At 49.7% G+C, this 13,264-nt stretch overlaps 2 protein-coding genes across 3 annotated transcripts in view; both read left to right on the plus strand.

Annotated features, from left to right (window-relative positions):
* The window catches only part of HOXA3 (homeobox A3), a 45,029-nt gene extending 38,767 nt beyond the window's left edge, over positions 1 to 6,262 (plus strand). For both annotated transcript variants that reach the window (XM_012773361.2, XM_012773363.2), the window contains 2 exons: positions 2,434 to 3,079; positions 4,528 to 6,262. In XM_012773361.2, the coding sequence (XP_012628815.1) occupies positions 2,554 to 3,079; positions 4,528 to 5,336 (1,335 nt within the window). In that variant the 5' untranslated portion in view covers positions 2,434 to 2,553 and the 3' untranslated portion in view covers positions 5,337 to 6,262. The remainder of the gene's footprint in view (positions 1 to 2,433; positions 3,080 to 4,527) is intronic.
* Positions 6,263 to 10,541: 4,279 nt separating this feature from the next.
* Positions 10,542 to 13,044, plus strand: HOXA2 (homeobox A2). Its single transcript, XM_012773356.3, has 2 exons — positions 10,542 to 11,145; positions 11,791 to 13,044. Exons 1-2 carry the CDS (start codon positions 10,758 to 10,760, stop codon positions 12,528 to 12,530), a joined length of 1,128 nt encoding a protein of 375 aa, XP_012628810.1. The 5' UTR covers positions 10,542 to 10,757; the 3' UTR covers positions 12,531 to 13,044.
* Positions 13,045 to 13,264: the final 220 nt, after the last annotated feature.

Raw genomic sequence — 13,264 nt, forward strand, 5'->3', positions numbered from 1 at the left:
CTCAGCTCTCTTGCAGCTCTTGTACCTGGGGGTTATTGTCCAGAAACAGATCTTTGTGGAGGAATCTCCCCCTGTCCCCGGCCTTTGCTTGGGGGTACAAAGCAAAGTTTCCTGGCTGGCAAATCGCCAACTTCTTTACTAGGTTGCAAACTTTGGGGGCTAGGTTGGGGGGGGGGACATGAGTTCCAAGGTGGTGGTCTGCTACCCTCAAACAATAGGAAAGGCTTTGGTGGGATCTCAGAGTTGAATTGTATTTTAAGTTTATGAGGCTGTTGTATACTCTTTCATTTTCAAAGATATTTTTGTTATTTTACAAGACAATGCACAGCTTGATGAAAAGGCTTAAGTAAGCAGCTGGCTGGTATAGACTGTGATAATGGATTAGCAAGTCACTAGAAATATTGCATGTTCAAAATCAACTTAATTTTGTTTTATCTAATATCTTGCTGTTCAAGTGTCTAGAGTAATTTTCTTAACCTGACGTTTTATTTTACACAAGCCTGGTATCTAAAAAATTTATAATGGCAGACATTAACACTGCCCAATGTAATAGGAACTGTTTTCAGTGAAAGAAAAAGAAACTGAGACATGAAATTGCTAGTCAGTTTTAAATTTTATTTTATACTTTATTTGCTTTTGATCGTGGTATCTGTAGCTTCTGATCTATTTCCAAAAGAGAAACAATATTTCAGGGCTCATAATAATGCACAAAAACTCAGGATAAAGGATGCTGTAATTTTTAATTGAGGTTCTTGAAAATTAATTCTGTCTGTTTTCCAGATGTTAGATTGTTCGTTTAATAATGAAATCTAAAGGAAACCATTATTAAAGATGAAATTATGATCATAGATGCAATACATTATCTTTTTTTAAAGTATCTGATATTCCTTGAAAACTGGAATAACTCTGGTACTCAATGCACATAGTTGGGACATGAAATGTAAAAACATTTTCTTCATGAATCTGTTATTATAATTATCTTCAGTGGTCAGAGGAACTAACATGAGAGAGAGAGAGAATATATGAAACTTAAATGGAACTTTTCTGTGCTGAGAACCAGAGGTTGACCATGCAAAGGTTGACAACAAAAAGAAAACATAGAATTCACTTCTGCAAACTGATTTCTAAATAAAAGAGAGCTGAGATGGTTTTCAATTGTTTTTTAGATTTTCAATGTTATCCTTTACTTGGTGTTTCTGGAACAGGTAAATAGGCCAAGTAACAAATAACAACAACAACAGCACACAAAGATCAGGGAACTTCGGCAAGATTTTATGGCTTGTGCTTCCATCCCTCGTCCCTAGTCCGGAGCCAAATGACCCCCATACATCAAATTACATAGCAGTTTCTAAGACAGAACCTATTATCGTTAAGTTGGAAGGAGAGTTCAAGCCGTGGTCATGGAGATGAACGCTGGTTTTTCAGGTTCCTGGTGGGTTGTTTTTTTCTCTAATCCATCATGTTTTAACAGGTAGAATTTGATAGTTGCCCTGAATAACAGCACCTCAGAAGGTCCAAGGCAGGAGGGTCTGAGGAGGGTCTTCTGTAACTAGGGGAAAGGGGGGGGGCTTGCTTGGAAGTGCCTGAGAAATAGGAAAGGAGTAAATGAGTAAAGAACTGTCCAGGATTTGAGTTGTGACTTGCTGGATGAGGTGTTGTTGGTCCCTCCCTCTAAACACACACACACACACACACACACACACACACACACACAATGTGTTCCACCCAGAGTTTTTTCTCCCCACCTCCTTGGCCACAAGGGGCTCATTTGGCAGAGATGGGTCATATTCCTGAACAAGGGTGGATTAACTGCCTAACAGCCTCAGCTTCTGAAATCCAGCATAGTCCAATAGGGCAATTGTCTGAAATTTTTTTGTGCAAACCTCTCTTGGGGGCAGGAAGGTCCAAGAAAGGGCTAGATGGGAAGTCACCCCGTTTTTCTGGGAAATAAGAGTCCTAAAGCGGAGACAAAACTGACGACCCAAAGCATCCCTCCCTTTGCCTCCTTGCCCCTTCCCCAAGATCCGCAGAGGGAGGCTCTCTGGAGTAGGCCAAAGAGCGGAGAGAAAGGGACACCCCAACTTTCTTCTTCTCTGGAAAAGAAGGATCCCAACCCTGTTGCTTTCTAGCCTGTCAGGCCTTTCTCCGTTTGGACATCCGACTCCCAAGACTCAGCTTCCAGCCCTCACTCATTCTCCTTCTCTCTCCCCGGAAAATCCCCCAACTCCAGACGCAAGTTAAGCAAATATTTGTAGCTGCCAGTAAATTCCAGCGGCTTTTTATAGCGCAGCTCCCTGCGCCCGGGGCCAAGTCGTGCTGCTAAATATTGCTGACCACTTTTTCTTTTATGGCTTTCATGTCACTTAGCTATTGAGAGTAAGATGGATTTGCGCGGAGCCCTCACCGCGCTACGCTTCTCACCCCCCCCCCCAGGTCTGCGCGGGGCGGCCATTGGCGGCGGAGCGTCACGTGACCGCGGGGGCGTGCCAATGTGCGCCCTCACGGGTGTCAAGCCCCTGTCAGAGTGTGCGATCAAGATCGTGAAACAACGCGATGCAAAAAGCGACCTACTACGACAGCTCGGCGATCTACGGTGGCTACCCCTACCAGGCAGCCAACGGGTTCCCTTATAATGCCAGTCAGCAGCCGTACCCGGCGTCCGCCGCTCTGGGCGCCGACGGCGAGTACCACCGACCCGCCTGCTCTCTCCAGTCGCCCGCCAGCGCTGGGGGCCACCCTAAGGCGCACGAGCTGAGCGAAGCGTGCCTGCGCACCCTCAGCGGCCCGCCCAGCCAGCCCCCAGGCCTGGGCGAGACGCCCCTGCCCCCACCGCCGCCCCAGGCCGCGCCCCCCGCACCACAGCCGCCGCAGCCCCCGCCGCAGCCCCCAGCACCCACCCCTGCCGCGCCCCCGCCCCCCTCTTCTGTCTCCCCACCTCAGAATGCCAGCGGCAACCCCGCCCCCGCCAGCGCGGCCAAGAGCCCCCTGCTCAACTCGCCCACCGTGGCCAAACAAATCTTCCCCTGGATGAAAGAGTCTCGGCAAAACACAAAGCAGAAAACCAGCAGCTCCAGCTCAGGTAAAGGAGTGCCTTCTGGAGGAGGGTTCTCTGGCCTGGTTCCCAGACCCCAAGCTGCTTTGCTGCCACATCCAGCATAGTCTAGGAGCGCTGGAACATTTCCAGGAATTCACTGCTTCTTACTCTCCCCACCCCCAAGAAAAAAGGTTTTCAGAGTCTTTGCAACTTAGGGAGGTGGTAGATCTTTGTGGACTGGGAAACCCCAGAGACCTGATGGGAGTCTCTCTGGACATTTGCAAGGGCAAGTGGGGCCTAATGCAGTTGGAACCCCTTTTTGTTCCACTCTTGGAATTAGGACTCTAGGCAGAATCAACCTGAGCGCCACTGTCTGTCTTTTTAGTACAGCTCCTCTATTCTAATGAAATAGTGACATCTTCCCCATACTGAAGTGTGGCAGAATAAAAGCAGGTCTAATCACCCTTCAAAACAGAATCAATGCTTCGCCTATAATCAGAGCCAATTTTTTTGCTCCAGCAGATGGAGTGGCTGCCTTACCTCTGGGAAGACCCTGCTCAGACTTAGTACAATTAAAGCAGCCAGAGATCTTCTGGGAGAGGGGATGAGGACTTGTCATCCTAATGGGAACCACATGGGGCCTCCTGGAACCAGACTCCAATGGAGGAAAGGCCCCAGGCTTTGGGCTTCCTAGCATTTTGGTTACCTTTGCCCCTGCATTCTCCAGTTGCTAGTGCTCTGCTCTGGGCCTGAGCATCTTGGACCTCCAAAGCCAGGATTTGGGAGGCCAAGGCTACCAGGAGGGCACAAGATCAGTGGGCAGAAGCTGGGAGCTAAGGAAGGCTGCTTGATGACATAAAGAACCCTAATGAATAAGACCCAGCATGAGGGGCCTAGACCATTTCTGGTGTCTCACCAGAAATGAATACCTTCAGTGGGATCTCTTTCGTGGGGCAGAGAAGGCCTTTCAGTTTGGGATTTCTACTCTACCCATCTTCTGTGGGTAGACAGAAATAAATTGAAGCTACTGCCTAATCATTCAGTCAGACAGTGAGGGAGGGAAAGAAGGTTTTGAGTGTGTACCTAAAGTGTCCCATATTTCAGTTATTGTGAAGGGTATAAAGATGGTGAGACCTGCCCACTGGGAGCTTGTTGTCTGATAGACCCAAAAGATCAGTATATGAGTCAGAAAGTTAATAGCTCCACAAAGGAAATATAGATCAGAAGAGTAAATTGTGGTTCCTGCTTTTCTGTGCTATGCCTGTGGAGAAGCCTATGATTTGGTCCTTGGCTGAATGAGGGACTAGTTACCTGCACTGTTTCTCCCACCAGGAGGGAGGAAAGCACCTAGTTCCTACATCTCTCTGGGTGGGGACAAAAGGAGGGCTGGCTCTTTGGGGCCTGGGGGAAGTAGGGGCCAGGCTGGGTCAGGGGCTGGGCGGGGGCCGAGGGCAGTCCTTGACGCCGCTCTTCCTCTCACCTATGTCCTCCAGGCGAGAGCTGCGCTGGCGACAAGAGCCCGCCTGGGCAGGCTTCATCTAAGCGCGCGCGCACGGCCTACACGAGCGCGCAGCTGGTGGAGCTGGAGAAGGAGTTCCACTTCAACCGCTATCTGTGCCGGCCGCGCCGGGTGGAGATGGCCAACCTGCTGAACCTCACCGAACGCCAAATCAAGATCTGGTTCCAGAATCGCCGCATGAAGTACAAAAAGGATCAGAAGGGCAAGGGCATGCTAACGTCGTCAGGGGGCCAGTCCCCAAGTCGCAGTCCCGTGCCTCCTGGCGCAGGCGGCTATCTGAACTCTATGCATTCGCTGGTCAACAGCGTCCCATATGAACCCCAGTCGCCCCCGCCCTTCTCTAAGCCTCCCCAGGGCGCCTACGGGCTGCCCCCTGCCTCCTACCCTGCGCCTCTGCCCAGCTGCGCGCCCCCGCCACCTCCACAGAAGCGCTATAACACAGCGGCGGGGGGCGGTGCAGGGGGCACCCCTGACTATGACCCACACGCTCATGGCCTGCAGGGCAACAGCAGCTATGGGACCCCACACTTACAGGGAAGCCCCGTCTTCGTGGGGGGCAGCTACGTGGAACCCATGAGCAACTCTGGGCCTGCCCTCTTTGGCCTAACTCACCTCCCCCACGCTGCCTCCGGCGCCATGGACTACGCGAGCGCTGGGCCGCTGGGAAGCGGCCACCACCATGGGCCAGGGCCGGGGGAGCCGCACCCCACCTACACGGACCTTACCGCCCACCATCCTTCTCAGGGAAGAATTCAGGAAGCGCCCAAGCTCACCCACCTGTGATGGTGGGCTCGGGGCTACGCGCCAGGAGAGTCTCCCCCTACCCCTCCACCTTTCTTCTTTGGTTGCTTTTTTTTTTTTTTTAAGGTTCTTCCTGCCCTTCCGTTTTCTCTCTCCTCTCTGCTCCCCCCAACTCCCTTCCCCGTCCTCCCCCCACTTTGGTAACGCGTTTTTATAGTTTATGTGACGTAGCAATCTTGGTTGCTGGAATGGCTGTCAGTATCAGTAGCGATATTTATCTCTTCCCGCCCCTAGCTTGGCCGCTGGCCCTGCACCCTTTACCTTCTCCACTCTTTGATCAGAAACAGGGTATATGAACAAATTTTCTAGTCGAGTTTTCAATGTGAATTTGTTCGTACATTATGGCTCCCGAGGGGAAGCGATTACTTTTTTTTTAATTGTTAGTTTTTTTAAATTGCACTTCTTGTAAAGAGCGAGAAAAAAAAAAAATCAAAGGCGCTTTGAAACAGGGGCTCCCTGTGCAAGGATGATTAAGTGTACGTCTTTCCGTGTGTGTATGCTGGTGAACAGTCAGATTTATTTATATTTTTTTGCAAGCATTGAATAATCTAAGTTTTAAATATTATTTATCCCCATCCGTTTGTATTTATATTAAAGAAATTCTGTACCCTGATTGTTCAGAAGGGTTCTTGGGCCTTTTGTTCAATGGTGTGTTGGCGTACATAGAAATTTTTTTATTTGAAAGGGAAATATAATTCCTTTATAAAAACGGTAATGATGCAATAAAACCAGATAGGATCCAGCTTTTGAAAACAGTGGTTTAGGTTTGTAACATCCGGCAAAAATGAAAAAACAGTCTGTAAACGTGAAAAATGCTAGATTTGTTTTGAGAGTTCTACAATCCTTGCTGCTCACATTCTGAGAAACAAAACAAAAAATAAAGTTTTTATTCTGAATAATATCCGTGTTTAGAAGGGGTTCTTTGGCCCCAGATGAGGGTCTGCGTGGAATTTAGGCAGAGGCGCGCTGGCGGAGCAGGCTGTGCGCGGCAGCCCACCGGCTCCGGCCGGCGTTGGGGCCTGGCCAGGCGGCTCGCCTGGAAGTTGGAACTCTCCGGACGGCGGCTGGGGCTCCTGGCGGCGGCAGCTCTGGGAACGTCTTGCCGCCGGCCCGCTGGGCTGCCTGGTTCCCAGCTGCTGCGGAGGCAGGCCGAGGGCTGAGGGGCTGCCCGGAGCTGTAGGCCGAAGAAACAAAGGCAGCCGGGCCCCAGGCGCAGCGGGGAGCTCACAGGTGCCGAGCAGCACCGCCGGGAAATAACGCGGGGCGGTCTTCTCCTCCACGCTCTTCCTCGGGTCCAAGTGGACCGGCCAGCGCCTTAACTCGGGAAATAGCTGTCCGCGCGGAGGATGCCGAGCACTTTCCAGGAGCAGTCGGACGTCTGGTCTCCTCCGGGGATGCTTCGCAGTCCAGTATCGCGCCAGGAGGAAAGAAAGGCTCCTAAGATCCGTACGCGGAGAGAAGCAGTTTGAACCGGACTGAGGCTCGCTCAGGTCTCCAGCAAGAGGAGGGCTGTGAGCCCTTCCCTGTGCTGCCCGAATCCCAGCATCAGCTTCCTCCTGAATTTAGTATTTGGCATTCTCTGGATTTATTTCCTCTCCTCTTTCCCTCCCTGCTTTCTTTTTATGACCCCAGGGGGAGGGGGGGAGAGTGAGGAGATTGGTATCTTTCTAATAAAAATGTAGTTTTATAAGTACTTCTTTCATTTGATGCTACAGGAGCTAAATATTACATTTCCACCCCTGGATTTAAGATGGGGCTGCCTGCTACTGACTGGCTGGTAGAGGCAAAGGCAGGCACAGTAAAGCGAAATATTCTCATTTTAAGATTGAAGAATGGCTCGGAGAAGGAACCGCACTCAGAAAATGCAAACCTCAGACCTGCATCCCCATCATCACCCCGCTCAGAGATGGAAGTGAGGAACTGCCTTCGTCCGGGGATCGGGAGCATCTGACGTGAGAAATAAACCCCACTCTCCCTGGATTGTATCTTTCAGAGGCAGAAGTGGAAAATGTCGCCATTTTGTTCGCAATTCAAAATATCCATCATCACGGCCTCTGTCTTCCCCCTGAGAAGCTCCCTCAAATGGTCCCTAGAAGCAGGCACTGAAGCCATAGCTGGGTATCTACTGGGTTCCCACGAGCTGCTTTTAGGGAACCTCCTCATATTTTAAGAAAAAGGATGCAAAGCCAGGCGCTCTGGAGAGCTGAGTGTTTCTCTCACACCCAGAAGTGCTTTCCCCGCATTTGTCCTGAGTCCCCTGATATATATATTTTCTTTCTTTTTAAAGAATTTGGACTATGAAAAAGGTGGATTTGTTCCCCCCACCACCACCCCAACCTCCCTTCTGAAATATGGCGCGCACCTCATAAATGCAGAGGCTGGACAGCCAGTCTTTGTGAGGACTGGAGCTTCCGCCTTTTGGTTGTTCACGCTGAGCAGATACAGGAGTCTTCTTTTTAAGTAATCATTTTAAAGAAGAGTATAACATTACCTGGGAAAATAAGGAACAGTAGGGTGGAGTGGAGGGGAGGAGGAGAGAGAGAGAGATCTCCACCCAAGGATGAAAACCTTTCAGGAATACCACTATTGGAACCCATTTCTGAAATCTACTCTTTAGCTGAGGGAAGAATGGTTTGGAGGCTTTCTCCTTCCCTCAGGGCAGAGATTTTTAAATGAGATTCTAATATGATTTCCCAGATCTTGCCAGTCAAGACATTCATTTTGGCTTTCAAAGAAAAAATATTGATCTCACCCCCAGCTTCCTAGATATTAAAAAGAAATCCTTATTAAAATATTTCCTGAGTTAAAGTAATAGATTTGGGGAAGATTTTAGTGTTGAGTGGTCAGAGAAAAGCATTTTCTTCCAGATGGTATTTGAATTAAGGCGGCTGAGGCAGGCAGAAAGCTCTCACCCACGCAGCCCCTGACAAAGCCTCAGAGATATGGGGCAGTGCTGCTTGCTCTGCAACTCCCCCTTCCCTTAACCCCTCAATATTTTCTGCTAAAAACAATGCCAAAAGCCACCATCCCAGAGTCCACACAACGCCTTTCCTAAAAGCAGCCCTATAACCCTTTCCACTGCCAAAAAATATTTTTTAAAAGCCTAGTTTTCCTTGTTTACTTGCGTTTCCTGCTCTCCTCTTTGCTCAGCCACATTTGATCTTGGAAAGAGCTCGAAGCTGAAATGTGTTCTTAAGGGCCAGAAGCTGTCAAGGCTTTTGGTGAGCAAGATTGATCGCGCCCAGACTTCCTTCAGAGCTTTGTTTGGAATAAAAGCAAGAAAACTGAAAAACCTCACATTTTCCAAAATAGCATCCCTATCTGTAAGGCAATGCTCTGGGCTAGTCATCGATGTAGGCCACTTTATATCTAATTTCCAACCCCAAACCTCCTTTGATACCAGCCTCAGAGATGGAGTCAGTCTTTCTTGTTTTCTACATAGATTTTTCTCCCCTGCCAACCTCTCTCCCTGGCCATCAGAATGATTTATTTTCCTGCCACTGATGCCTGCTGGCCTGGGGGAGTCTGATCACTTGGTCCATTTCAAAGGAAGCAAAAGCGAATCACCATCCTCAGGGTTTGGGGGGCAAAAGAGATAGGTTAAGGTCTATCTCTCTCAGCCTTCTCCCCCCTTTCTGGCTTGGTGGATTTTTTAAAAAGTTATTGCTTGGTACCTAAATGTGTTATCTTTTGAACCCTCCAGCACCATCCAAGATGCACTCAGTCTCAAGTCTCCGAATTGGAGAGAAAAAAAGAGAGAATGAAGGAGAACAAGAACCTTTATAATTCCTCCTTGTGTCACCTCCTCTCCCCTGCAGTGCTATTTCCCGAAACAAAACCTGGGTGCAAACATCCCTGCAGCCCAAGGATCCGGAAGGTGTGGGAGCCCAAGGATTTGGGCTGCCAGGGAGCACTTGCTGCTTGCTGTATCTGAACCAACCAGCCCCCAACCAGATCGACAAGGACAAGCAGAAGAAAGGTAGAGGAAAGAGGGAGAGAGGGAGAGAGAGAGAGAGAGAGAGAGAGAGAGAGAGAGAGAGAGAGAGAGAGAGAGAGAAAGAGAGAGAGAGAGAGAGAGAGAGAAGGAAGCCTCTTCTTCCCTGCTGGTAACTTCCAACAGACTTCCTGGAACACGGAAATACTCACCGCACCCGAGCCCTACGGGTATGAAACCCAGAATGCCAGGAGCCGCACTCGCCCGCTCGGGGCAGCATTTCTTTGGCTGGCCGCCGCCCTGGCTACGGGGATTTGGACACATGGACCTGGGGTTGCTGTCTCTCTTGGCTCATGCATCTATCTTTCTCCAGCCACTCCTGAGAAGTTGATGGCGCAGGAAGGTCGGGAAGCTTCGAGAGCCTCCTCCCGTTTTCCGCTTCCCGCCGGAGGCAGATGCAAAGCTGCCGGGGAATAGCTGGCTAACAATGGCCCGGGGGGCGCAGACTCCAGGCTGGACATTAGGAGGGGGGCGAGGGGCTGTGGGGAGAAGGAGAGGCGGACAGAAGGGAGAGAGGGAGGGGGAAAGGAGAGAAGAGGAAAAAGAGGGAAAGACAGAGGGAAAGACTGAGATCCAGGAACTGGTTTTAGAGAAAGTGAAGGAGGAAAAGGAAAAGAAAACGGAAATGCCCCCCCAAATCTTTCTTCTCTTCTCTCTCCATCTCTCCATCTCTCCCTCCTTCTCTCATCTCCTCTCTCCCTCTGCTCCTTCCTCCTGCCTTAACAGAACTTATGTGGCTGGGATGCTGGGCCCTCCGGTGTCAAAACTTTGAAGATTAATGGATTACTTTGTTAATGACTGCAGGCGTCAGACTGAGGTGCTTAAATGATTTGTGAGGTGCGAGGCGTCTTCCCGACAGTCCCAAACAATGCGCGGGGTGTGCGGGGGAGGCAGAGGGCAGCCGGCGGCGGGACCGGCGGCAGGGCTCACGCTCGCATCCACTCCCGACACGCCAGATCCTCGCTGATCAGGAGGTGGGCAGGCACCCTCGCCCCCACGCACTCCGGGGCATCCCCACCCACACCCACTATATGTATTTTTGCCATGAAAAAAAAAGTGTAAATAAAGCCTCGCTGGCCCCCAATGAGGCGTTCCTTCCCGACTTTTTTGGATCAATCAAACAGACAGTGGCTTCTTTTGATTAAAGCCCAAATTGTCATTGGGCAGAAGCAATCATGTGACAGCCAATTCGGTCCAATTTCAACCTTGTCTCCATGAATTCAATAGTTTAATAGTAGCGCGGTCCCCATACGGCTGTAATCAGTGAATTAGAAAAAAAACACCCCAGCAGCGATCTTCTATGATAGATTTTTTTTTCCACCGCGCTCGCCTTTTTCCTGGGTCTTGCCCCCCCAAAGCCCCTCCAAAAGAGGGAACTTTTTCTCCGAGGGGGCTCCAAGGAGAAGGCCATGAATTACGAATTTGAGCGAGAGATTGGTTTTATCAATAGCCAGCCGTCGCTCGCTGAGTGCCTGACATCTTTTCCCCCTGTCGCTGATACATTTCAAAGTTCATCAATCAAGACCTCGACGCTTTCACACTCGACACTGATTCCTCCTCCTTTTGAGCAGACCATTCCCAGCCTGAACCCGGGCAGTCACCCTCGCCACGGCGCTGGCGGCCGCCCCAAGCCGAGCCCCGCGGGCAGCCGCGGCAGCCCGGTGCCCGCCGGCGCCCTGCAGCCACCGGAGTACCCCTGGATGAAGGAGAAGAAGGCGGCCAAGAAAACCGCGCTGCCGCCGGCTGCTGCCACAGCAGCCACCGCCACCACCGGCCCTGCTTGCCTCAGCCACAAAGGTCAGTCCAAAGACTTGGCCCCAGGTCCCCAGGACCCTGTTCCCTCTCTGGGCTGCCCCGAGAGCGGTGGTTGGGGGAGGGGAGCGTGGCTTGGGAGAGAAGGGGGAGAGCGAGAGGTGCTTGGTTGCCTTTTCCCTGCCCCTGTGGGCTCAGGAGTGGGTTTGATGGAGAGGAAAGGGGATCCTATGCTCCACAATGAGATATATATTTTTAAGAAGTGGGGGGGGGGAACTTTCCCTAACTTGTGTAATGTGGGATGATTTATTTGAGTTGGAACTGACCTCCTCTTGTCTAGTTGTCCTAGAGTTTGGCTTTTTGACAGTAATGAAGAGTGATAGATCGCTCTTGCTCAGCTAAGCAGCTGATGCATTAATTATAAATTGTGTTGTGGCTAATATAAAGTTTGCTCCCGGATGAAGAGGTTGGGGGGAGCTACAGGCATGAATCTGATAGAGGTGGAGGAGATGGGGTCTCCCCAGGCTGGGCTCCCAGGAAAGGCAGCACAATAGCTCCAGTGCATCCAGGGGCGGCCATTTTGTTGCAGTTGATCTTTTCTGCTATATTTATTCTCCAGTGGAATAACCCCGCTCAGACCCCACCACCTCCAACTGTGCGTGTGTCTCTCGTTGGTTTCCCTTTCCGCAGAATCCCTGGAAATCGCCGATGGCAGCGGCGGGGGATCGCGGCGCCTGAGAACTGCTTACACCAACACGCAGCTTTTAGAGCTGGAGAAAGAATTTCATTTCAACAAGTACCTTTGCAGACCCCGAAGGGTGGAGATTGCAGCGCTGCTGGATTTGACTGAGAGACAAGTGAAAGTGTGGTTTCAGAACCGGAGGATGAAGCACAAGAGGCAGACCCAGTGCAAGGAGAACCAAAACAGCGAAGGGAAATTTAAAAGCCTCGAGGACTCCGAGAAAGTAGAGGAGGACGAGGAAGAGAAGTCGCTGTTTGAGCAAGCCCTTGGCGTCTCCGGGGCCCTTCTGGAGAGGGAAGGTTACACTTTTCAGCAAAATGCCCTCTCTCAGCAGCAGGCTCCCAATGGACACAATGGCGACTCCCAAAGTTTCCCAGTTTCGCCTTTAACCAGCAATGAGAAAAATCTGAAACATTTTCAGCACCAGTCACCCACTGTTCCTAACTGCTTGTCAACAATGGGCCAGAACTGTGGAGCTGGCCTAAACAATGACAGTCCCGAGGCCCTCGAGGTCCCCTCTTTGCAGGACTTTAACGTTTTCTCCACAGATTCCTGCCTGCAGCTTTCAGATGCAGTCTCGCCCAGTTTGCCCGGTTCCCTCGACAGTCCCGTAGATATTTCAGCTGACAGCTTTGACTTTTTTACAGACACACTCACCACAATCGACTTGCAGCATCTGAATTACTAAAAACATTAAAGCAAAACAAAGCATCACAAAACATAAACCCCCCTTGACCAGGTGGTTTTGCCTTCTTTTATTCTGAGAGTTGATTTTTATTTTATTTTCTTCCTGACCTACCCCCTCCCTCCTTAAAACGCTGAGGATTTTGTTTAGTGATTCCCCTGATCCGGTTTCAGAGCCATCTCTTACAGATTATTTGAGAGTTTCAGTTGTTTTAAACTTAATCCAAGAACCCTCTATGTGATTTCCTAAGAGCAATATATGAGGCCTGCAAGAAAGTGATCATATAATTGTATCTTCACTTTCTTTTTATTTTTGTATTACACTAGGATGCATTGTCATGCGTATTTTTGGTAGAATAAATTCTCCTTTGCTATAAGTAGCTTTCTTATTTTTCTCCCCCTCTTTCTCAAGGCTCTTAACGGTTTCTTTTTCTTCTTTTAGGCTAACTTGGTAAATAAAATTCTGGTCATAATTTATCTTCTTTTTCAATTTTAGTATATTTATTAAGGCGGCATGTTGAAAGTCTTCAATAGACAGCAAAAAAAAAAAAAAAAAAAAAAAAGCCAGAAAATGGCTAGGGCTTCTGACAAATGTTTTTGTTTTGTTTTGTTTTTATTTTATTTATTTATTTTTTAAAGGAATGGATTTGGTTTTCAGTGTACAGGTTCAAGCCATAGATTAAAATTGGTAATAGAAACAAGATTGGGCAGCCTAAGATTTGGGCCAAGCCCAAGCTC

The sequence above is a fragment of the Microcebus murinus genome, chromosome 9 (assembly GCF_040939455.1).
Source record: "Microcebus murinus isolate Inina chromosome 9, M.murinus_Inina_mat1.0, whole genome shotgun sequence".
NCBI lineage: Eukaryota > Metazoa > Chordata > Mammalia > Primates > Cheirogaleidae > Microcebus > Microcebus murinus.